The sequence below is a fragment of the Boeremia exigua genome (genome assembly GCF_020726555.1).
Source record: "Boeremia exigua strain MPI-SDFR-AT-0100 chromosome Unknown C7974scaffold_8, whole genome shotgun sequence".
NCBI classification, from domain to species: domain Eukaryota; kingdom Fungi; phylum Ascomycota; class Dothideomycetes; order Pleosporales; family Didymellaceae; genus Boeremia; species Boeremia exigua.
In genome coordinates this window covers 859,164-881,770 of record NW_025763525.1, presented here as the reverse complement: position 1 = coordinate 881,770, position 22,607 = coordinate 859,164, and the positions used below count along the sequence as shown (strand labels likewise).

The 22,607-nt window shown below is 52.7% G+C and overlaps 9 protein-coding genes across 9 annotated transcripts; 7 read left to right on the top strand and 2 right to left on the bottom strand.

Annotated features, from left to right (window-relative positions):
- Positions 1 to 207: 207 nt before the first annotated feature.
- Positions 208 to 2,384, top strand: C7974DRAFT_456950 (MBOAT, membrane-bound O-acyltransferase family-domain-containing protein; the record flags this gene model as incomplete). The annotated part of the gene is made up of 5 exons (XM_046146035.1): positions 208 to 229; positions 281 to 325; positions 374 to 473; positions 521 to 1,539; positions 1,587 to 2,384. 5 exons carry the CDS (start codon positions 208 to 210, stop codon positions 2,144 to 2,146), a joined length of 1,746 nt encoding a protein of 581 aa, XP_045995422.1. The 3' UTR covers positions 2,147 to 2,384.
- Positions 2,385 to 4,652: 2,268 nt separating this feature from the next.
- Positions 4,653 to 5,965, top strand: C7974DRAFT_397558 (uncharacterized protein). The gene is made up of 2 exons (XM_046142207.1): positions 4,653 to 5,208; positions 5,258 to 5,965. Exons 1-2 carry the CDS (start codon positions 4,676 to 4,678, stop codon positions 5,817 to 5,819), a joined length of 1,095 nt encoding a protein of 364 aa, XP_045995421.1. The 5' UTR covers positions 4,653 to 4,675; the 3' UTR covers positions 5,820 to 5,965.
- Positions 5,966 to 6,339: 374 nt separating this feature from the next.
- Positions 6,340 to 7,319, bottom strand: C7974DRAFT_215224 (histone H3). The gene is made up of 2 exons (XM_046137057.1): positions 6,792 to 7,319; positions 6,340 to 6,678 (listed from the first exon to the last, which is right to left on the bottom strand). The coding sequence occupies exons 1-2, from the start codon at positions 7,026 to 7,028 to the stop codon at positions 6,463 to 6,465; spliced, it is 453 nt and encodes a 150-aa protein (XP_045995420.1). The 5' UTR covers positions 7,029 to 7,319; the 3' UTR covers positions 6,340 to 6,462.
- Positions 7,320 to 7,567: 248 nt separating this feature from the next.
- C7974DRAFT_435108 (Der1-like family-domain-containing protein) lies at positions 7,568 to 8,424 on the top strand (the record flags this gene model as incomplete). Its single annotated transcript, XM_046145036.1, has 3 exons — positions 7,568 to 7,759; positions 7,811 to 8,192; positions 8,240 to 8,424. 3 exons carry the CDS (start codon positions 7,568 to 7,570, stop codon positions 8,422 to 8,424), a joined length of 759 nt encoding a protein of 252 aa, XP_045995419.1.
- Positions 8,425 to 8,669: 245 nt separating this feature from the next.
- C7974DRAFT_215193 (S1/P1 nuclease-domain-containing protein) lies at positions 8,670 to 10,075 on the top strand. Its single transcript, XM_046137056.1, has 2 exons — positions 8,670 to 9,102; positions 9,152 to 10,075. The coding sequence occupies exons 1-2, from the start codon at positions 8,914 to 8,916 to the stop codon at positions 9,971 to 9,973; spliced, it is 1,011 nt and encodes a 336-aa protein (XP_045995418.1). The 5' UTR covers positions 8,670 to 8,913; the 3' UTR covers positions 9,974 to 10,075.
- A 409-nt stretch (positions 10,076 to 10,484) lies between these two features.
- C7974DRAFT_377661 (heterokaryon incompatibility protein-domain-containing protein) lies at positions 10,485 to 12,933 on the top strand (the record flags this gene model as incomplete). The annotated part of the gene is made up of 3 exons (XM_046140368.1): positions 10,485 to 11,012; positions 11,058 to 12,065; positions 12,112 to 12,933. 3 exons carry the CDS (start codon positions 10,485 to 10,487, stop codon positions 12,931 to 12,933), a joined length of 2,358 nt encoding a protein of 785 aa, XP_045995417.1.
- A 1,518-nt stretch (positions 12,934 to 14,451) lies between these two features.
- C7974DRAFT_397550 (general substrate transporter) lies at positions 14,452 to 17,005 on the bottom strand. The gene is made up of 4 exons (XM_046142206.1): positions 16,546 to 17,005; positions 16,244 to 16,491; positions 15,142 to 16,192; positions 14,452 to 15,088 (listed from the first exon to the last, which is right to left on the bottom strand). The coding sequence occupies exons 1-4, from the start codon at positions 16,692 to 16,694 to the stop codon at positions 14,794 to 14,796; spliced, it is 1,743 nt and encodes a 580-aa protein (XP_045995416.1). The 5' UTR covers positions 16,695 to 17,005; the 3' UTR covers positions 14,452 to 14,793.
- A 1,548-nt stretch (positions 17,006 to 18,553) lies between these two features.
- C7974DRAFT_215140 (transcriptional regulator PAI 2-type) lies at positions 18,554 to 19,846 on the top strand. Its single transcript, XM_046137055.1, has one exon. It carries the CDS (start codon positions 18,880 to 18,882, stop codon positions 19,648 to 19,650), a length of 771 nt encoding a protein of 256 aa, XP_045995415.1. The 5' UTR covers positions 18,554 to 18,879; the 3' UTR covers positions 19,651 to 19,846.
- A 5-nt stretch (positions 19,847 to 19,851) lies between these two features.
- Positions 19,852 to 22,556, top strand: C7974DRAFT_215121 (uncharacterized protein). The gene is made up of 3 exons (XM_046137054.1): positions 19,852 to 19,883; positions 19,946 to 20,280; positions 20,336 to 22,556. Exons 2-3 carry the CDS (start codon positions 20,115 to 20,117, stop codon positions 22,396 to 22,398), a joined length of 2,229 nt encoding a protein of 742 aa, XP_045995414.1. The 5' UTR covers positions 19,852 to 19,883; positions 19,946 to 20,114; the 3' UTR covers positions 22,399 to 22,556.
- Positions 22,557 to 22,607: the final 51 nt, after the last annotated feature.

The window sequence follows — 22,607 nt, the reverse complement described above, 5'->3', positions numbered from 1 at the left end:
GCGGATAAAATATTAGCGTGACGACGTCACAGGCTACTGCCACCTTTGCCCTACGTGCCAGGAACGAGCGTGTTCATTCGCACATTAAGACGTACTCGAACATGCGGACAACCTAGAAATAGTCTGCGTCTTACCACCCATATAGTCTTGTCTTCCTCACGACCCCGTCGTCTGCGAGTATTCACTCTCTACGGTCAACGGGCCAAGATGTTGCCCTATATCAACGCGCGTAGGTCCTCGGTCCTTTAGAATATGGACGCTTACTAACAGTTTGAGACAGCGTTTGAATATGTCGGCAGCTCACTCGGAACATCAGCCGACGAGCGTAAGGGTTCTCTTGATATTATATGCGTGCTGTATTGATGTTCGCTAGTCAAGCTCGTCTTCTCCTTCTACCTCTCATACCCCCTCGCTGGCGTTCTCAAGCGGATACCAGACAAGGCGCCATGGCAGAAGAATGTGTTTATCATAGCGTACGTCCTTCACTTCTTGTATGCAGGACCCATGACTGACCTTCCAGTGTGGCCATGTTTTACCTTGTTGGCTTGTTCGATTTGTGGGCAGGTTTACGGACCATTGTTATCAGCGCCGCCGGAGCTTACGTGATCGCATCCAGGGTTGACTCGCCATTTATGCCTTGGATTGGATTCATCTTCCTTATGGGGCACATGTCCATGAACCACATCATTCGACAATCGGTTAATGACCCGTCAGCGGTTGATATTTCTGGTGCTCAGATGGTTCTCGTCATGAAGCTTACCGCATTTTGCTGGAACGTGCAGGATGGCCGTCTTCCCGAAGCTGATCTCTCTGAGTTTCAGAAGGAACATGCTGTCAGGACCATGCCCAGTATCTTGGACTACGCTGGCTACGTGTTATTCTTCCCGGGCCTCATGGCAGGCCCTGCATTCGACTACTGCGATTACAGCCAATACATCACGACTACGATGTTCACGCTTCCACCAGGCGTCGACCCATCAAAAGCGCCACCCACAAGGAAAAAGCGCAAAATTCCTCGTAGCGGTACTCCAGCTGCCATAAAGGGTATATACGGTACACTTTGGATCTTTGCATTCCTCAAATTTTCTAGCTGGTACTATCCTTCTTTCTACCTTGGTGATGAGTACATGCAGTACGGATTCTTACGACGAGTTTGGCAGTTGTATATGCTTGGCCTTACTACACGCATGAAGTACTATGGCGTGTGGAGTCTATCAGAAGGCGCCTGTATTCTGTCCGGGATTGGATACAATGGTATTGACCTTAAGACTGGACGTGCAAAATGGGATCGCCTCACCAATATCCACCCCATCGCCATCGAGACTGCTCAGAACACACGCGCGTTTCTGGGCGAGTGGAATATCAACACCAACCTGTGGCTGCGCAACTACATGTTCCTGCGTGTCACTCCTAAGGGGCAGAAGCCAGGCTTCGGTGCTACACTCGCCACATTCGTAACCAGTGCCTTCTGGCATGGCTTTTACCCAGGCTATTATATGGCTTTTGTTCTGGCCGCCCTTCTCCAGGCCGCTGCAAAGAGTATGTGTATACCTTCCGAATGAACAATCCGAAGCTAACATCGTTAGGTGGTCGACGCCTGGTCCGCCCCCTTTTCCTTGGTACCGACGGGAAGTCTGCTCTTCCGACCAAGATCTACTATGACGTCTTCACGTTCTTCCTCACGCAGGCGGCGTTCACTTTTACTGTTGCTCCATTCATCCTGTTGGGCTTCTCAGACACTTTGAAGGTTTGGTCACGAGTCTACTTCTATACACTCATTGGAGTCGCTGGCTCTTATGGTCTCTTCTCTCGATCCTTGCCCTTCCGCAAGCAGCTGCAGCAACGCCAGTCTGTTCGAACAACCCCGACATCCACTACCGAAATGGATATCTCCCAGATTGAGCAGATTGCCAAAGAGGAGATCAAGAAGGACAATCTCACGAGGATAGATACAACGACTAGTACTGCAAGCAGCAGTAGGGCGCCTACGCTTGGTATCGCTGACGATCCAGAAGCGGAGCTCGACTCGATTGTTGCTCAAGTGAAGCGCGAGATAGCAGAGCGAAAGCGACGAGGAAGTACACTCCAAGGTTTCGACGTCAAAACGGCTATCCAAGAGAAGATCAAAGAGTTCAAGAGTAGTTGAGAAGCTGCAAATGCCTGGTGTGGTTACCAAACCAACACCAGACTTTGGAAGACAGGAAGTCCAACACAGCAAGAGAAGCGCAATTAGGCCATCGAGGTTGTGCTTATACTGCACAAATTATATATCTGATGGACGGAATGTTACCGTGTGGAAATGTCAGCACGTTTGTTCACTCACACCACATGCAAGCGTGGACATATTAGCCTAGATACTGCAACATGAATAGTGTCAGAGTACGAAGTTGCCTCCTTTTCCTAACAGTCCTCCAGCTACTCACAGACGAGTTGGTTGCATGATTCAGCACGGCATTGACAGCAATTGAAGGTTCGAAAAGCCTTCCCCGCAGCCAGCAGCGTTGCAGCGGACGTTACGCCGCGAAGACCCTCAATCAGTCCCTCGGGCCGTGAGCCGGCGATACTGATGTCTCCCCTGTTTGCAGGACTGGAGCTCGAGTACTTCATGTCATGGACTATTGTCGGTAGTGTGGCATTGTGCGAACGCCATCTTGGCGCTCGAGTCGTCAAGGGGGACCGAAGGCGTGCCGTCACGAACAGCAGCGGGACACGGCAAGTTTTGGCGCGAACTCGATCGCTGTGGAGAAATCGAACTAGCGATCGCAGTTCGCAACCGTAGTCCATACCAGACATTTCCTGGTTGGGCTCCAACACTGAAATGAGAAGCACACCATGCTGCTGAGTCGTGGTCTGCTTGATCATCAGGGAGATCGGCATTGAGGATCAGGCGAGCATGTGCGTGCGGTGTCAGGCTTACTTGCATACCCGATCTCGTGCTTTAGATCTGTCCATGATTCAAGCTCTCGGTCAAGTCGCTCCGACGCACGGTAACTGCAGGAGGATAGCACGTCGTCTGGGCACATGGCACCGGTGCGGCACGCACACAGCAGGTCAGGACGTCTAGGAGAACGTTACGGCGCTGGAGATTGGTCGACCCTGGAATAAGTGTCCGTGAACCAACATGCCACCACATTCGGCGACGTCTCTCGGGCCGCAGTGCTTAGAGTTTGAATTTTAGAACCACCACAAAACGCACCACCATAGTAGACTGTCAGCATCCTATGGACAGATTACCTCGCGGTTTGCCATCCGGTACTGCGGTCGGCATAAGATTATGTGTAGAGCTAATATGACTGGCCACTTGCCACTCATCGTGTGGTAGTAATAAAACTACTGATTGGTTGAGCGTCTCGGAAAACCAGTAACGACGTGATATGAATAGCAATTCTTAACGTACATAGTTCGATGTTGAGAGACGTTTAGCGACGACCCTACCTAGCCGAGCTCTCCACTCACAAGACACTGCAATTCATGCAACCTTCTCGAATCATGGAACGAAAGCCTCACTGGCGAAATTGAGCTTAGTTGCTGACAGAGCTCGGAGATTCTCAGCCGACAACAGGGCTGAGCCTGCACGAGCAAAGTTTATCTTGACTCCGTTACCACAAGCGCGCACGAAGTCGGTGCCATCTCTGCTCGAAACAACGCCGACACAAGGTTCCCGTCGGCTAGTGCACACGTAGATCTTTTCAAGACGACATGCCGCATGCAGGACATGCTGATGTTGACGACTTCCACATGCCTTTGTGAGCGAAAGACACGGCTCGCAGCAATTTGCGAACGGGGAAGGTGTCCAGGCACCGCGCATCTGGGCTCCTGGATCTCCGATCACAGTCGGCCCGAGCTAGATTTGCAACAACCGAGTGGCGATCTGCAGGGATCCCCAACGTCCATGCTGCTCATACGGAACCGCATCGCCGCACGCAACTACTGGCTCTAGCTCGACTGCACCTTATGGGCTGCATCATTTCCGGCTCGATGGAACACTGTCCCAGGCGGAACCCGCTCGTGCAGCGCCCCTCCGTCCTTGCATGCGACGGTAGCTGGAGGTGGCTAGACGACCTAGTTAGATGACCGCATTTGTGTGTGAACTCGCCGTGCCGTGGCCCCCAGCATCAATCTCGTGCACGCCATTCCGCGCGTCCAACCAGGCGGTCGGCTGGCATTGGAGGGGGGGCCTACCGGCCACCATCTCCACTGCAAACAGCGATGAAGCTAGTACATCTCCCTTGTGCGCCACGTTGGGTGTCAAGTCGCCCGGGACGGCACTGCGCGCGCTGAGCTCCTGTCCTCGGGAGCACGTTGCGACGTAGCATGGTTGCATGTTTGCCTCCGCGTCTTAAACCCTTGTTGAGCACCGCGCGTGGTTCCATCGGGAAGATCGTGTTCCTCTTCTTTCCCCACACACTGATCTTCTGCAACGGCTTTACTTTTCTGTGCTTGATATTCGACGATTCGTGTAGCGCATGCTTGCTACTATTACGCCGTGAGGCCGCAGGCTCGAACACGCCTCTTCTTGCAATATGGACGTTCCTGACAACGGCCCACTGATCGTGGGCATCACATGGTGGTTAACTCTCCTGTCTGGAGGATTCTTAGGGCTGCGAATATACGCGAAGCTCAGTCGACGACAAGGTTTGTGGTGGGATGACTGGATCCTGATTGCTTCTTGGGTATGTGTGACTCGGCCTCTGCAGCAACCGCACACACTGACAAACTCCAGGTCCTTTTGCTCGTCGAGGCGATAATAACGCAAATGGGCCAAGTCCTCGGATTCGGGAAACGCACTGTCGACATCGATCCAAACAACATCATGACCATCGCCTTGTACATATCCATCGGCGCCTCGATATCCTGCCTCGCATCAACCTTCTCAAAGATCTCTTTCGGCGTGACTCTCCTTCGCCTCACCTTCGGACCCATCCGGTGGACAATCTGGTTCAGCGTGATCACACTTTTCCTGACCATGTTGCCTTCTGCTCTTATCACCTGGATTCAGTGCACGCCTACGGCGAAAGCATGGAACCCGAGCGTTGAAGGCCGTTGCTGGGACCCCCGTATCACCGTCAACTACGGCATATTCAACGCCGCGTGGTGCGCCGCAGCCGACTTCTACCTCGCACTACTCCCCTGGACGCTCATCTGGGGTCTGCAGATGCGCACGCGCGAGAAAATCGGCGTGGGCATTGCCATGAGTATGGGTATCTTGTACGTCCCCCCCTTCAGACCCCAATCCAACACCCGCTGACCAATGTAGAGCCGGAATCTGCGCCATAGTCAAAGGCGTATACGTCATTCAACTGCGAGAAGCCGACTTCTCCTACAACGGCAAAGACGTGACGATCTGGACCGCTGTCGAAACTGCCGTCGCCATCATCGGCGCCTCGCTCCCCGTTCTACGCGTCTTCTTCCGCGAGAAGGTCTCATCATACAACCACAGCCAATCTCGGGGGCGCTCTCACGCACAGAGCACGCTGAAGCAGACGTCGCTAAAGCGCAACCCCACCGCCGCAGGCTCGGCGCGCCGCAGTATCGCGCTAGGTGCTCTGGGACCGGGCAGGGAGAAAGAGGGCGTGTGGACGCGGATTGAACCGATTGATGAGCGGGATGGCGGGCTGGAGAGGCCGAGTGAGGAAGAGATCGGGGTCGCGGTCAGTGGGGATGTGGGATCCGAGGGGATCTGGCAGACGACTACGATTACCAGGGAGGTGGAGGGCAGCGGCAGGGCGGCAGATAGTGCTGTAGGAACAAGCGGAAGTGGTCGGAGTGGAAGCGATAGCGAAGACGAAGATCGCAGAGGGAAGAGCTGGCTTACTTAGCATGGGCATAATGTGTACGGCGTTTCAAGCGTATATATCCAGGGATGGCGTTTGCGGATTGGGAGATCAATGTACATGAACAAACATCTTTTTCGGAATCAACCGCAAGACCTGCGCTTTGAGGTTCACTTACACGGTTCTGAAGGGCTTTGAGGTCGCTCTTGATGTCTGTTGTTGATTCAGAATGCTAGTATCCTCTGTTTGCTGCTGAACACGTTGACCCTGGCGTTTTGGATTCTACCACACGATATGCCCTTGTTGTCGTCGCTATTTTTGCAAATCTTGCGATAACCATGTCCCACTCCATGGCAGCAGCCGCAATTCTACAGTGGTCATTTTCATGAACGGACATGAGATGGCGAAGACAACGCGTTTTCGTCGGTAATGCAGAGCTGCTCGCATTCGAAATGATACTACAAAAAGTGAACAATGGCCTCGATTTGAGACGCCAATTCCTACCCAACACGCAAAGAAGTGCTGCGCCGCAAACGCCGGTCCCGGTAGTCGCCTGTAGCCCGCCACTCAGATTCTAAGTCTCTGATGATCCTAGGTCTTCAATGCTCGATGCTGAGTGGGCGTTCGCTACTAGATCACACGAGAATACTGGACTTTCCACGCCCCCTTTTCGTCTCTACCTGCTGCCTCACACGGGCGCGCCCCAGGCTGCTCGTAGGCGTCGCGCGAGCTGGATATCCTTTTGCTGAATAGTGACACGCTTGGCGTGGATAGCGCACAGATTCGCGTCGTGGAAGAGGTTAACGAGGAAGGCCTCAGTGGCTTCTTGCAGAGCGACAAGGGCCTGTGATTGCCACCTGTTGGGACCGTCCTCGCCAGTGACCGACTGGGCGATCTCGCGGACCTGAGGCATTCGTTAACCAAGACCAATTTGGCGCTCGTGTTGCGCCTACACGCGCATGGATCTTGCAATCGAAAGACAGCTCTGCGCGCCGCTGTGCGCGCGTTGTCACTCACCAGGCGTTGGAAGGGCAGCTTCAGCAGCAGCATATCTGTCGTCTTCTGGTACTTCCGGATCTCCCGCAGCGCCACAGTTCCCGGCTTATATCGCTTCGTGCGCTGCGGCGCTGGACCCGGTGCGCCGAGTCTTTTCCCGCTCTCGCGCCTCGACCCAGTGGATGCGCGCGAGCCGCCGCGCGAGGGGCGGGCTTTGTTCTTGCGGCCAGGCGTTTTTGCGGGCGATTTGGGCGCCATTGCGGATGTGGTGTGTGGAGCTTTGCCGGGTGGAGGGTGAAAGCGGTGCGTGTGGGACGGTGGGGGAGCCGCAGCGCGTCCAAAGCGCGTCTCGAGTCGCGTCGCAAATAGTTGTCGCAGAGGTGCGCAATCGCGGGGAATCCAGTCGCAGCGTCGAGGCGATCAAGAACACCGATAGGAACGGGCGTGTAGAAGCCGGCGGCGGGCGGGCGAACGTGCGTTGCCTTTCTATTGTGCCCTAATCGAGGGGGCTGGAATGGACTGAAGGCGGGAGCTTGGGCCACAAACAAATCCGGCGAGGGTACGATGGTGTTGATCAATCTAATCTAATCTCATCCAGCTAATCGGAGCTTGGCGTTTGGTTACGTAGCCTGATGAAGCTCCCACGGTCAACGATGCGCGTGAGGTGGCAGTAAACCGCCGCTCGCCCGTCCTTCCGCTACTTCCGTTAGAGGTCGCCGTGCCCTAGAATTCCGTCTGCTGGCTCCTACGTTGCTGCTTTTGCGCACCACCGACCATACACGACCAGCAAACCTACCATGGCACAGGCGCTGCAAGGAGGGGACGGCATGATGGGCGGGTTCCCGCTAGAGCAGTGGTTCTACGAGATGCCCGTCTGCACCCGGTGGTGGATGACGGCGGCGCTGAGTGCCTCTGTTCTGGTGCAATGCCAAATCATCTCGCCGTTCCAGCTCTTCTACAGCGTACGGGCTGTGTTCTTTAGGAGCCAGGTACACCTCTCTATTTGCTGAAACTATGAGCGACTACTGACTATTAACCAGTACTGGCGTCTTCTGACAACATTCTTCTACTTTGGCCCGCTGTCTCTCGATCTCCTCTATCACATCTTCTTCCTCCAGCGATACTCTCGCCTCCTCGAAGAGAGCTCCGGCCGCTCGCCTGCGCACTTCTCATGGCTCCTTACCTTTGCGTCGACATTGCTGTTGTGCATAGCACCCATTTTCAGCATGGCATTCCTGGGGTCGGCGCTGTCCAGCACGCTCATTTACATCTGGAGCCGCAAGAACCCGGACACCATGCTCAGCTTCCTGGGACTGCTCGTGTTCAAGGCGCCATACTTGCCTTGGGTTCTGCTAGGCTTCAGCGTCGTCATGCACGGTACTGTGCCAAAAGACGAGATGTGTGGTATCGTTGTTGGCCACAGTACGTTCACTCCCTTCTTCCTCGATGTCTCCAGCTAACATGGATAGTCTGGTATTACTTCAATGACATCTTCCCGCCTCTCCACAACGGCCGCAGCCCCCTTGACCCTCCAGCATGGTGGCTTCGCCTTTTTAACGGCGCCGCGGCACCTACAGAAGTGACACAAGAGGATGATGCAACAGATCATGAGCGGGACCCCAACGAGGCCATACCAGACGCAGTTCCGGCATAGTAGAATCATGTACATATACACACGCATTCATTGGAGTTTGGCGACTACTTGTGGCCTGAAGATACCCTGGTTTCCGCGAATGAAAGATTTCACCATTGGCACGCTTCGTAGTCTCCTCCGCCAGACCGCCTAACTCACACACAGACCATCAGCATCCCGGTTACTATCTCTCCATATTTCCCGTCCGATCAATCTTCTTAGCGTATCCAATCACTCCGCACACGTTCTTGCCATACATTGGCCAGATCCGGTTTCCTCTGCCAAGCACCTTCCTAACACGATTAGCGCCCGCGGACCTGCATATCTTCGTTCAATCTTACGCCCGCGAAACCCCAGATCTTGGGGGAAAAGCGTGTGGCAATGAACGGACATGGCCGATATCGTTGATAAGTCAACGAATTGACATCCCTAAATCCCGGAAAATGGTATATATTCACGGCCGCCCAGACTTTCCCTTCGGCATCGACTCACAATCGCTCACCAGTCAAGATGGTTCACCTCAAGTCCACAGTTCTGGCCGGTCTGGCCGCTGCTCCCTCGGCGTACGCATGGGGTGCTCTCGGTCATACTACCGTGGCATATATTGCCCAGAACCTTGTCTCGCAGGACACAAAGAAGTTTGCTCAACGTATCTTGAATGATACATCCGCTGCTTACCTGGCCAACATTGCTACTTGGGTACACTACGCACACAGCGACCTGCAAATGACTACTAACAACTCAACAGGCTGACAGCTACCGCTCTACCCCCGAAGGACGCTTCAGCTCGCCTCTCCACTACATCGACGCACTTGACAGCCCGCCCAAACAATGCGATGTCAATTATGAGCGCGACTGCCCCGAGGAGGGCTGCATTGTGTCCGCGATCGCCAACTACTCCACCCGCGCTGTGACCAAGTCTGTCGGCCTGGACGAGCAGCAGAAGGCTCTCAAATGGGTGGTTCACTTCGTCGGCGACATCCATCAGCCCCTGCACGTCGAGAACCTCGAAGTAGGCGGCAACCTCATCAACGTCACTTTCAACGGCGCCCGCACCAACCTCCATGCCGCCTGGGATACCGCAATTCCGCAAAAGCTCGTCGGCAACTTCTCGCTCGCTACCGCTGAGAAATGGGCCGCCTCGCTAACCAACGAAATCAAACGCGGGGTATACAAGAAAGAAAGTCGCGCCTGGACCAAGGGCCTCAAGCCCAAGAACCCCGTCGACAGTGCCATGCGCTGGGCCTCGGACGCCAACGCATTTGTCTGCAGCACCGTCGTGCCTAACGGCCCAGACGTTCTCCGCAACCAAGAGATCAGTGGTGCTTACTACGAGACCGCCATCCCTGTTGTGACCAAGCAGATCGCTAAGGCTGGTTTCAGGCTCGCCGCATGGCTCGATGCGATCGTCGAGAATGCCGGCAAGGGCGTGATCAAGGGCGATGACGGCAAGTACGGACTCACCAAGAGGGAGTTCGCGTTCGCGGACTGGCAGGTCGAGGCTAAGGCGAAGCGAGCTGCATTTGGAGATGGGTGCGGCTGTGTCGAGGAGCACGCGCATGAGCACTAGTCTATTGTTCGCTGAGGCCTCTGGGCGATTTGTCGTGACAATAACGAAGAGAAATGAATGTGTACTATAATCCACAAAATGACGATATACATTGCTTCAAGGTCATCAGCTAGTATGTGTCCAAGTTTCTTCATGAAGAATGAGCGTCTTTTCACTAAACACCATTGAAATTTGCCATGTTATCCTCATGGACGGTCCAGGGAGTAAGATTTCTTAGGAGATGTTGTCTACACTCTACTCTCATAGATTATCAAACTTTTGTCACGTAGCTCCGTGTCGAGTAGGTAATCTGACCACGTGAGATGAGCAGGCCCCACCTTCCTGGATTTCCATGCCTGTCATGATCTCAACCTCGATATTTATCGACACATCCACCCTGTATGATGACCCGCTCCAATTCGACATTTGTCTACATGCTCTTCAGATAGGTTCGAAACAGCAGCAAGTGTCAATTGTACCACTTTGTCATTTGTGTCCGCCATACAATTGAGATCATGATAATGCTATTGTCATGCCACCTATGATGGATTCCCGCATCTATACACCTCTCTCAACGGATTCAGATACTCTAGATATCCGACTTCTCCGTTTGGAACCAAGCTCGGACCGGAACGCAACGATAAAATGTTCCTTATTCGCTTACAGCCTTGTCGATCTCCGCGGAAGACCACACCTGTATGAAGCTCTGTCATACGTTTGGGGCGATCCGGATGAGGTCGTATCAATCGAGGTCTCAGGCTTCGAAGTCAGTGTCACGAAGAATCTCTGTGCAGCGTTACGGCAAATACGAGATCACTACTTTGATAGGGTTCTTTGGATTGATGCATTGTGCATCGATCAAGGGAACAAACCTGAAGTGGCAAGACAGATTTTGAGTATGACTCAGATTTATAGTCAGGCCAGTCGTGTGCTTGTCTGGCTAGGGGAGGCTGCAGATGACACCGAAGATGCGTTCCAGGAGATACTCGGAATACGGAACGACGAATACATCGGAGCAGTGAAGCGGATGGTTGAGCGGCCTTGGTTTGGACGTGTTTGGGTAAGTGCTTCTTGACTCCCGGCTCTCACGTTACTCAGAAGACAGGTATTGCAAGAGGTCGCAGCAGCTCGACAGATTCGCGTACTATGTGGCGAGCAAGAGTTCGACAGCTATGCCTTTTACGAGGGCCTGAACAGGCTAAGTCGAGACAGAGGTATCGGCCATCCATCGTTGCATCTTCTGAGGCAAGCTACATTTCGGTCCTCGTCCACCTCGAGCCAGAAAACCGCACCATTCGTCAACAAATATTGTCTAGGCGAGTTGCTTGACCTGTACCATGAGTACGGGGCTACAAAACGGCATGACAAAGTGTATGCTTTACTTGGTATGAGTGCAGATGTCAAGACTGTTGCACTGATACCAGACTATTCAACATCGTGGGATCACCTTCTTCGACAGGTTATACAGTATTTGCTGGGCAAATCCGTCCACGTAGAATCATGGCAGAACCGAGATATAGCTATGATCAGCGGTCAATGCTGCATCATCGGCAGAGTGACCAGTGTTTTTGGATCTTTTGGAGGCGAAGAGCGTAACCCAGTCAATGTGTTTGAGATCCAGGACGGAAAGAATGCTGGCTGGAGCTTTCCGCCGTCAGCAAAGCCACCCCGAGTGGGCGACTTACTCTGCATCTTCAAAGATGCTCAAAAAGCTACACTTCTACGGCCATGTAGCGAACATCTTCTTGTAATCGTAATCGGCATTGGCTTGGACAGCCGCCAAAACAGCCGCCAAGAGACATACGTCCCACGTCGGAGTGCTGAGAAGACATACCACCTCACAGTACTTTGGGACTGGGAGACGTCAAGACAAGAGCTATCGGATATTGTCCAGGATCGCACGAATACGGGCGGTGAATTTAACCGGTTGGAAGCGGCTGACTTGCGAATACAGTGTTCAAGGATTCTTGGCATATCGTCAATTCTCTGTGATGTCGGCCAATACGTAGAAGCCTTCGAACGGCTGCGAGTCATAACCTCAGATCAGAAGCTTATGCTTCGTTTGGATGACGTCCAAGTCGATGAACTCCAGCAAGCGCTGCTTATCATTCACGTGCGACTGGACCAGCGAAAAAAACACCGAAACACTACTGTCGCAGGTGTTGGAATCGACTCCACATCCCAAAGCAGGCAGTGTCTGGTCCGCACTGAAGACGGTGGGCGGCAATTTGGAAGATCCGAAAAACTGGAATTCAATCAAAACCGCGGTCAATGGTCTTCACCTCAAACAGTACGAGCTTACAGAGGAGAAACTTGTTGAAACAGCAGATAACCCATTCCCCGAGGTAACTCTCTTTCTGTTAAAGGCAAGGCCCGAACTCTTTCGATACCCGGAGGCGATTTTCCTTACACTGGTTACCCACGCGCTTAACAGACCCCAGCTTCCGGCTATGCTCGAGCAATTGCTGATCAGAGAGCACGAAAGCGAGACGCAGAATCTCAAACGTGTTCTAGAGCTTACGGCAGGGGTTCAAGGCAATGCCAGCATCTTACTGAGGATCATATTACTGAATAGACACCCAGAAGTACCCGATACAATGTTAGCTTTGGATGACTTATTGGGGAATCTCTTTCGGTCCGGGCAAATGTATCTGAGCTTTCTATCAGAAGAGAAAGATGATGACCTTCACGCGACAAACAAGGCGCAGTCTACGCCATGTAGTAGCTCAGCGCTGAAGCAACTGCTGCATCTCCTCGACGAGCAACCCATCCCGATCACAGAAAACGTGATCAAGTTGGCACTTCTGAATGGTAGAGCCAGAATAGTGGACCTCCTCCTGAACCATTTCGGTGAACAAATCAAGATCACAGAACCATTTCTCGAGGGAGTAAGCCGTATCGGAACGATCAACAGGTCGATCATACGCGTGCTGAGGGACAGAGAGGCGATAGAGCCTGATTTGGCCGATCGTTATCTTTAAAACGCGCCTCTTGCGAATCTATGGGCTGACTAAACTGAAGTTGAGCCTGAGACATCTTGGAGATCTAATGCAGTTACCTATGAGCTTAGAAGGAGCTTTGCGCCAGATTGTTGTAGCATAAAGGAGAGCACGGTGGAGTGCGACTGGTACTGAAGCACTCAAGTCTGAGGCTATTTGGGTAGGGAGTCTGGACAGAAAGTTGTACGAAAAAAGAGAGACATGAGAAATGCTTGGAGAGACAAAGGAAGAGAGAAAAACCGAAGCAGGGCCTCGATACTTTTCTAAGCAAAGCAAACATATCACCATCTGCGACAAAGTTGTACACCGATATTACGTCGACACTACAATCACACTGATCTTGAGACATGAGACATGAGATAAGTAGAACTCTGCAAGTTGTATCTCTACACCTTCTTGCACCTAGATGCTTGTCGACATTTCGTTGTTGAGTTCGCAGTCCCTCGTTACGAAGACGGTGGATACTCAGCATCATATCGAAGCCACGAAGCCACGAACGACATATTACCTTCGAAGTGTACATATGATCAGACGGTAGAGCACAGAGCTCAACACCGTACTTGCCCGTGTCCCAAATTCTGCACCACGCCTTTGACCAATGTTTCCATAGAACATTTGAGAACATGGCGTGGGCAGATGAAGAAGGATTTTTTCGTGCGGTGGTGGAAACGGTCTGCTTGTACTACTTACTGGTGGGTGAAGCTGTTTAGGATCGACGCTGGGGTGGTTTGAAGGAAACCTTGAAAAACCGGTTGCCCACCTTTTATTCGCTGTGCTCGAAAGGAGCGTTAGACCCAGGCCTGGGGATAATGCGATGAGTGCAGACAGCAAATATCGACACAGGCCCTCGTGATGAAGACAAATGAGTGTTCGCGACCACGAGCGCTACGCCCCCAAGCCAGGCAACCATCCTAAACAATGGATTGTCTCCACCACAACCCAACTTCTCCGCGGTTGGCACCTCGGGTGCCAAAAAAGGCCGCACACCCAAATTGCCTCGTAGAACCAAGTAGCAACCACATACAAAATTAAATTTCCTAGGATACTAGATTATAGAGTTAAATTTTCTCTATGTTTCGGTGTTTTTGTTAGTGTTTTAGCTTCTTTGTTATAGTGTTATGTCGCAATTAAGAGGGTAGATGTTGATGGTTTTCGTAGAATCTGGTGTGAGAACACTTTTTGGTGTGCGGGGAATTTTGTCACCCGAGTAGTTGGTCATCTCCAACAAATACCCTGCGCAACCAACGAAGCCCACCCACACTCCCTCGCCGCCCCACCGTCCCAATGCAGCAGCTCGCATTCATGTCTCGCTGCCCAATCAGTGCGCCGTAAACCACCAAGACCGGGGCCGCCGCCTTAGCGCAGCCACCGCCGCTACCGCTGAACACGGGCGGGGACCGGCTGCGGCGAGTGGTTCGAGCTGTGCGCATTGGTGGCGTTTTACTCGGGGTTGATGGTCGCACACAAGGGCAGGTGCACACCGCTGCTGACGGGGGCTGTTGTTTGATCAAGATGTTACGAGAGAAATGGGGAGGTGTGCATGTGGGTGTCAGACAGAAGCGTTCTGGAACAATGTATGTGTTCATTTATAGTATTAGGCTAGTCAAGTGTCCTAGAGGAGCACTGTGGTAGTATGGAAGTGGATTATACGTGAGTTACGTGGGAGACGTGGGATACATGAGCTCATGAATAGCAACATTAACGCGACTGGGGACCTATGCGCGCAACCGATAGGGTAGCAACGCCTGAGTCCTTGCGCTGTGTGCCTGAGACCGAGTGGACTACTGCACAAAGCCACCGTACCGTCATCAAGACGGAGCCGGGGGCGCTGTAGACAGCAATTTAGTGAACAGACGCAGTGCGCTTGTTCTTCTCGGTATCAATGTAGACCTGGCCACCCTCGGTCTGGGCCGCGCCGCCCTTCTGCAGGCTGGTCTCCGCGAAGGTGTGAGTTGGGCGCCATGCGGCGGAGGTACGGGGGGATGTCTCGGCCATCATCTGGTCGACCTGCTCAAGGGACAGGCCCTTGGTCTCGGGGACGAGGAAGTAAGTGTAGACGAATGCGGCAGTGCAAAGTCCACCCCAGATGAAGAAGACGGAAGAGCGGAGGTTGCCCTCTTTTACACCAACCATGTAACTATTTGTTTGTTAGCTAGAGCAAGAATACTGTGATATCTGAGAAGTACTTACGGAGTAATAACGGCAATGATGGTGTTCCAGAGCCAGTTGGAGGCCGTGGAGAGCGCAACACCACGCGAACGGATGGTGAGAGGGAAGACCTCGCCGATGAGGACCCAAGCGCCAGGACCCCAGGTGGTAGCGAAGAAGAAGATGAAGATGGCGATGAACGCAATCTGAGCGTTGACGGCCGAAATGTTGTTGGCACGAGTCGTGCCATCAGCAAGGGTGGAGGAGTTGTTGAAGCCCTGGGTAACACCAATGATGGCAGTCAAGAACTGGCAGATCAACATGCCGAAGGCACCGTACAGCAGAAGTGTGCGGCGACCAAACTTCTCCATGCCGTAGAAGGAGAGCGGGGTCGAGCAGACGTTGACGAGGGTGAAGATCAGCGAGATCAAGAAGGTGTTCGAGATAGCGCCAGTCGACTGCAGGAAGGGGGTGGAGTAGTAGAAGATGAAGTTGACACCAGTCCACTGCTGCATCATCTGAAGAGAGGTACCCAGGATGGTCTTGCGAAGGTTAGAGTTGGACTGCCAGAGAGATCCCTTGAAGCAGTTCATCCAGCCAGCGAGCCAACCGCCAGCGGGTGTCAGCTCGCGCTCGTACTCCTCGTTGGCAATGATCTCAGCAAGCTCAAAGTCAACCATAGCCCTGAGGTGCTCGGCATCAGGCTTTGTGGGGTGGACACCTCGGACCTTCAGGAGGGCAGCCCTGGCCTTGTCTGTGTGGCCGCGCTTAACGAAGTAGCGAGGGGAATCAGGCAGGCACGCAACACCGACACCCAAGATGATACCCCAAGCAAACTGGATACCGATAGGAATGCGGTATTCACCGGTGTCGCCGCGGTCCTGCACTGCGTAGTTGACGCAGGCAGCAAGCAGTAACCCGATGGTAATACAAAATTGGTAGCCAGACACAAGCGCGCCGCGCACCTTCTTGGGGCAGATCTCGGACATGTAGAGAATGACAATGGCAGACTCGAAACCGACACCGACACCAGCGATAGCACGACCAGCGACAAGGAGATCACGGCCGTTAGCAGCCATCTGCATAACCACACCTATGGCAATGTTAATGAGGAATATGAACAAGCAACTACTGGGACACTTACCAATGATGTAGATAACGCAGCCCATGACAATGGTCCACTTGCGGCCCATCATGTCGGAGACATCACCAGCGATCAGAGCACCGACGAATGTACCAGCAGAGAGAATAGAAACAATGAGCGATGTGTTGCTGCCACTAATGGCGCAGAGACCACCGGGGGTATCAAGACCTTGAGGACAGACAGGACCCTGAACTTCCTCGATGAAAAGAGGGGAGTTGAGGACGCCGTTGATGTAACCGGAATCATAACTGTAGAGTTCAATGAGCACCAAGCACCACAAGAAATGCGCGTCGCAGACTTACCCGAAGAAGATACCACCAAAGGAGGCAAAAGCGCAGAGCAGGTAGGCCTTCCAGGTAACGGGCGCCTCAGTCATGGTGATATCGGTGGTAGCATTGATAGATGCGCGGCGGCGGCCGTCCTCCTCGGACTTCTCGTTGGAGTGGTCCATGATGATTATGAGTGGAGCGTGTACACTATGTAAGTGATGCGTGCTATCAGAGCGCAGGGCAAAGAGGAATTGCACGTAGCAGGGACGAGGAGCAAAGGGTAACACCACGGGGTCCCCTCAAGTTTAATAACAAAGCTGGAGATTGGGGATCGAACAACCGTAATCCGGGCTGCACTTGCGGCGCATGTTTGCTAGCCGATTAAGGACTGGCTGCGCCGTGGACACGGCTAGCTCCTGGGGTCGCGGAGAGGGCGGTCGGGTGATTGTCACGAATTGAGTTCGCCTCAACGCTACCAAGCCGCCTTTGATCAACGCCGAGGCTAACAAGCAGAGGTCGTTGTGCGCTAATAAGCATCACTGGCTCTGGGCGGCTCTTCACGTGCCCGATCGCCCAGGACCTCGAATGCGGGGATCTCGACGACGTCATGCGAAGTCTTTCTAGTGGACACAATAAGGGCTGCACAAAGCGAGAGCTCGCGATAAACGAGGAACGCGACCAACATGACCGGGGAGGCGCAAATGTCTGGGGAGGATGCGATGTCACATCCCTGTTCTTTTCGCCCCGTGGGCAAATACTCCAGCTCTGCTCCACAAGCATCGGCCTGAGTTGGTTGTGGGGTGTGTCCACTATTGTTTGAGCCGCATACCGCATAGCTGGTGAAAATTATTTTAAATCCGTGCACACGACCGTGGTCCGATTGGTTAGCGCATCCGGTCCATGGCCGGGCCCTCGTGAATTAGCGCCCATGTCGGACCGGCAGTTGGTCATCCACGACCAGAACATCATGACCTGCAAATATGCGTTCCAGAACGCAAACGGCGATTCGTGCGAACAACAGAAACGTGGACTCGCTTTCAGCACTGCTGACCTGGTCGCGGAGATGAGGCCAAGCTTGCTGCCGCAGGACACAGAAAACGGGCTTGAGTGTTGACTGTACACAAGGTAAGCCACATCGAAAACCATCAATCAGGCCTCGTCGCAACGTAGCATCTGTACCTCAACTAGCAGGGATGCTGTAGTGTAAGCAATGTTGGCGGCTGACATTGACGTGCCATCGAACTCCACTTCTGCCCTATGGAACCGAGCGCTGGTACGCCTTTCTTCGGGGTCGTTTCATCTCCTTGACTCGGATCTGGGAGCCGTCTGATCCAGCCAGTTCGTAGCTGGACACGTCTGGATGTTACAATAGTGCGGGACGAGCATGCGCAGGATTTGCAACGGTAGCGTGGCGTGACAACGATTGCGGGGCCTCCTTTTCGTACAATGCATGTTGATGACCGGGCTTACCTTTCACTCGGCTTTTCCTCGCGGCATCTGGTGAAATCCATGTCCATAGGATCACGTGCTGTACCGACTGCCAATGAGAGTGCCAAAGGAGCCACTGCTGTGCGGGCGTAGAACTGGTACCGCGAATCAACCTCATCAGTGGGGTTTTAGCAAATTTCATTCGTCGCGATATCGCACGCTACTGATGCTTAGAGCGCATCGAATGACAGGTTCCTGGATGAACAGTTGCTCTATGTACGAGTGATCCACTTGATCTCAAATTTCTTGCTCATCTCTTTGCAGGTTAGTCTTAAGCGAGCCCGGTAATCTTAGACGCGCGCTTTTGCCTGCCACTTAAATTACCTACCCGCAGTGTCGCAGTGTCACAGTCATCGTTCTGTCTAGCGAGGCCTTGTGTCGCAAAGTCAAGAAACTGGGGAACTTGGCTGATGATCGTTCCAGAACTCTGGCCAAGGTGGCGGGGCATATATAGGGCACAGCGGAAGCCACCCCGGCGGAGTTTGTAATAGACAATTTCTTGCAGGAGAGCCTTAGCTGCTGGGCGCGCCCATCGATCTTGGGTTTGACAAAGTCTTGTAAAAACGCAGATTCCGGATCACGCACTTCGAGGTCGTGAAAAGTGCAGCATTCTGCGATGATGATGGGTGATTCGGGACTAAATAAGCGTATCCGTCAATTGCCTGCGTCATCCGTAGCGCTTATTCTGCCAGATGTAGCCATAGGGCGCGAATGACTGGTAACAGCAACCTTCTCTTAAGTCTCGCAGAATGAGCCTGGACTCTTTCGACTGAAACGTGTAATCCGATTTGCATCATCACGCTGACAGTAGATTGTTCTATAACCTCCAGTGGAAACCCAGCATTCTCTGCAGTCACAACGACCCCAAAACAAAGCAAGATGTATCTTCGAGCCGTTCACGCAGAAACATCCCTCGTGACGCTGCGACAGCTCATCCGCAGCAACCCTCTTGGCGTCCTCACTACAGCGATTCCCTCACAGCGTTACCCCTTCATACTGTCAAGCCACATTCCATGGCTGCTAGACGTAGAAGACGAGTCTAGCGAGACTGAACTTGGCACTCTACGCGGCCATCTCGCGCGAGCAAATCCCCAAAGCAAGACGATAATCGACAACCTGGTAGCCACTTCAAAATCCAGCGGCGCCTGCCTCGACGCAGAAGTCCTCGTCCTCTTCACAGCACCAACACACCACTACATCACGCCTAAGTTCTACACCGAGACCAAGCCAGACACGGGCAAAGTCGTACCGACCTGGAACTACGCTGCCGCGCAGGCCTACGGGAAGGCGCGCATCTACTTCGATACGAAGTCGCCCGACACCGGTGCGTTCCTGTCGAAGCAAATCCATGACTTGTCCCAGCATGCGGAGGCGTCTGTGATGGGTTATGATGGGAAAGAAGGTAGGCAGGGGGCGTGGAAGGTCGCGGATGCGCCCGAGAAGTATATCGAGTTGCTGCAGAAGGCGATTATTGGGATTGAAATCAAGCTGGATCGGCTGGAGGGTAAATTCAAGATGAGTCAAGAAAGTACGCAGGGTGATCGGGAGGGTGTGGTTAAGGGTTTCGAGGCGCTTGGGTCCGAACTGGGTGACCGGATGGCAGCTGTTGTGAATGAGAGGGGGCAGATGAAGACTGCGAGCAAATCCTGAATTGCGCTCTGTGTGCACACTAAAGTCAAGGTTGAGATGAACGTGCCTGTTGTACTTGAGTCATAATATTTGCCACAGGACTCTCCTTCACCTCAAGGTGCTCGGGCGTACGTTTTTCCGCCCTTGCTTTTCGAGTGCTTGTTCCCACAGCTTTCCCAATCCCTGCCAAATATCAAGCGCGCTTCATTGTGGCCGCTTTCTTCGACCATGGCTGCCTGGTCGCAACTCGTACAGTATGTATTGCTGCGCAGTCCATTACAACAAACCTTGCGATCCCGGGAGCTAACACAGCAAGTGAAAAGCAGATCATGGAGTTGCAGGAGCTCACCAGTTACATGCACAGAAATAAGGCAATTTCCTCGGCCGTGATCGATTCGCTTGAGCATCATGCTACAGCACTTTCCAAGAGCATCTGCGACGACTTCAGACTACTCAATGCAGTTGTACTTTGACACGAGGCCTTGATGGACTTTAGGTGGCATAAGAAGACGGTTTCTCAGAGGCGAAAGCTTATCCTCGATGCTTGGGCGAACATGCCCAAAGATCATCGACCGGATGCTGAAGAACACTGGACGTCAATTCTGCGACACGTCCGTGGTTCCATACCTGACGTGTTCGTGTGGCCATTTAGTACGTTACTGTTACTGCAAGCTTCAGAGTAAAAACCTTACTGATCGAAGATTAGTAAATCAAGAAGATCTCGTCATGCCAACGACCTTGATGGTTTTCTTGAATGCCCGTGGCCGAATGCCGCCCTGGGAGTTCGCTGCGATTGAGATGGAATTCAGCCCTGTACTCACAGTGCTTTTCCAAGGCTGCGCAGACGAAGACCTTTGTACTTCGTTGACGATCGACTTCACTGAAGCAGTAGACCAGCGTGTATACGGAAAACTAAACAGAAACAGCGAAAGCTCAGCGGATTCTCGCAAATCGAGTGACAAGTACAGTTTGTGTGCGCGTCGCGCTTTTCAGTCACTTTTAATGCAACAACGCATACTTTCCTTTCTGCTCGCATGCGCCAAAGCAATCTTACATGAGAAGACTCTCACCGAACTTTTCGACTCTCCGGTACAAGATATCCCGCCCATTATACAGACTGTCGAAACGACCGAGACCAAACACGCGTCTTTCACCGAGGTGCTGAACGTGGCACCGTATCGAGGATGGAACTCTCTGAACTTGTCGCAACTTCGAGGCTATGTTGAAAGTACATATTGCAAGCACAGAACCCATTTTTTGGCCCTCCGAGAAGACCCAGGATATTTCGCCGACACTTTTCGCGAAGATCTCAATCATTGTCCGACAAATGTTCCGTCAGACTGTTGCAATCACCTGAGTAAGCGCCATGATGTGCCGCAATACATGACTGCGATGGTCATTAAAATGTTACACGAGTCATATACGATGCTAGACAGCTGGAAATTCCTCAAAGAGCGGCTGAATACGGCTGAAAGCCTAGGAAAGCAGGGTGCCACGAAGCAAGATCAAGCTCGACCCTTGCTAGAATTCCGATCGATGTTGCGGAGAATCGGTAACTTGCTCCTTAGAACCATTACCAGGACCTACCGTTCGACTCCTGGGTGTCGATTGTTATTTAAGAAAAAGTGCAAGGCAGGTACGTACCATCGTGTGCGGGGCATCACGGCAGAGCAGAGGGTGTTCTTAGATCTGATGGAAAGCATTCATCTGGCAGAGAACGAAGAGGACGACGAACAAATCGAATGGCCAACGTTATTGTCGTACTCACTTGAGCAAGTCGATTCATTACTCAAGCGGAGCGAAACAGCTAGGAGGATGATTACGGGACGGCTTCTGGATCTGCTTACGGACCTCTCTATCATCACAGAATGTGCACGGCAAATCTCTCTCTGGGCTCAATCTCCAGATGTCGAGACAGGCAAAGTCAACGAATGCACATGCAAGAATCCTACAGAAGATGGTGAGGTCTTCTACAGGTGGCAAGAGGCTTTAGGGAAGGGCTTCAAGCCGTCGTTGGAGTCGATCCTTCCCTTGAAAGACAAACTGGACTATCCAGAGCACAAGAGACGTACCCGCAATACCGTCACCGTCATGTACAATGCAGAGCAAAACCTGGATTCTTTTTGGTCCACAGTTGACGCCCATCTTGAAGCTGAGACGGGGTTGGCGCATCGTGTCATACAAGAATGCCTCCAGGATAGCGCAGAGATGTATCGCACTGCTCCTTGGGATGATAGTACCGAACAAGTTGTCAAGTTAGACAAGAAGCTGGAACAAGAATTTCGTCTATTCTCGGATCTACTCCATAACAAGGCATCGCAGATCACTGGTGCATTCGACAGACTGTCTGTGACAGAAAAGGCGAAGCCCAAGACACGAGGGGCCGCCCAGCCATCGATCGAACAATCGGCCATTCAGCCTATGTATCGCCCTAGCACCTCGACTGAACGCACTTTCAATGTAAAAAAAGATGACTACAGGGTTTTCAAGGCACTGTTCCATGTCCCAGCCAATGAAAGTGGCGAGATCCCAAAATGCGTCAAATGGAATAGCTTCAAGCGTGCAATGGTCCACATTGGCTTCTCCGCGGAGAGCCTCCAGGGTTCAGCTTGGCAATTCATTCCAACGACTGATGTAGAAGCTCAGCGAGGCATTCAATTCCATGAACCTCACCCGGAAAACGAGATCCCATACGTTATGGCCAAGCGCTTTGGTCGGCGCTTGGGCCGCGTCTATGGGTGGACTGGAGACACGTTCCAGCTTGCTTGAGAGGACACGCATCGACAAATGTTCAGCGTGTTTTGGAAAGCAGATCTTTTCCTATACATGCTGAAAAGTTGGCTGTCTTATCTTATGAATGGCTTCCAAATGCTCCTGACCTAGTAGGGGAGCGATGAACTTTGGTCGTGATAGCGGATATAAGAATGGCCCGTTCAATCAAGCGATCGAGTGTAAAGCAAGTTTGCTAAACTCCTGAA

What these genes read in the sequence shown, in the direction of transcription:
- C7974DRAFT_215121 (XM_046137054.1), top strand. Translation starts at nt 20,115, where the DNA reads ATGGACTTTAGGTGGCATAAGAAGACGGTTTCTCAGAGGCGAAAGCTT. An exon ending in CGTGTTCGTGTGGCCATTTA is followed by an intron (nt 20,281 to 20,335) that starts GTACGTTACTGT and finishes ATCGAAGATTAG; the next exon opens with TAAATCAAGAAGATCTCGTC.
- C7974DRAFT_215193 (XM_046137056.1), top strand. Translation starts at nt 8,914, where the DNA reads ATGGTTCACCTCAAGTCCACAGTTCTGGCCGGTCTGGCCGCTGCTCCC. An exon ending in TGGCCAACATTGCTACTTGG is followed by an intron (nt 9,103 to 9,151) that starts GTACACTACGCA and finishes ACAACTCAACAG; the next exon opens with GCTGACAGCTACCGCTCTAC.
- C7974DRAFT_397558 (XM_046142207.1), top strand. Translation starts at nt 4,676, where the DNA reads ATGTGTGACTCGGCCTCTGCAGCAACCGCACACACTGACAAACTCCAG. An exon ending in GCCATGAGTATGGGTATCTT is followed by an intron (nt 5,209 to 5,257) that starts GTACGTCCCCCC and finishes TGACCAATGTAG; the next exon opens with AGCCGGAATCTGCGCCATAG.
- C7974DRAFT_397550 (XM_046142206.1), bottom strand. Translation starts at nt 16,694, where the DNA reads ATGGACCACTCCAACGAGAAGTCCGAGGAGGACGGCCGCCGCCGCGCA. An exon ending in TTTGGTGGTATCTTCTTCGG is followed by an intron (nt 16,492 to 16,545) that starts GTAAGTCTGCGA and finishes TGAACTCTACAG; the next exon opens with TTATGATTCCGGTTACATCA. An exon ending in ATCATTGCCGTTATTACTCC is followed by an intron (nt 15,089 to 15,141) that starts GTAAGTACTTCT and finishes ACAAACAAATAG; the next exon opens with TTACATGGTTGGTGTAAAAG.
- C7974DRAFT_215224 (XM_046137057.1), bottom strand. Translation starts at nt 7,028, where the DNA reads ATGGCGCCCAAATCGCCCGCAAAAACGCCTGGCCGCAAGAACAAAGCC. An exon ending in AGCTGCCCTTCCAACGCCTG is followed by an intron (nt 6,679 to 6,791) that starts GTGAGTGACAAC and finishes CGAATGCCTCAG; the next exon opens with GTCCGCGAGATCGCCCAGTC.
- C7974DRAFT_215140 (XM_046137055.1), top strand. Translation starts at nt 18,880, where the DNA reads ATGTATCTTCGAGCCGTTCACGCAGAAACATCCCTCGTGACGCTGCGA.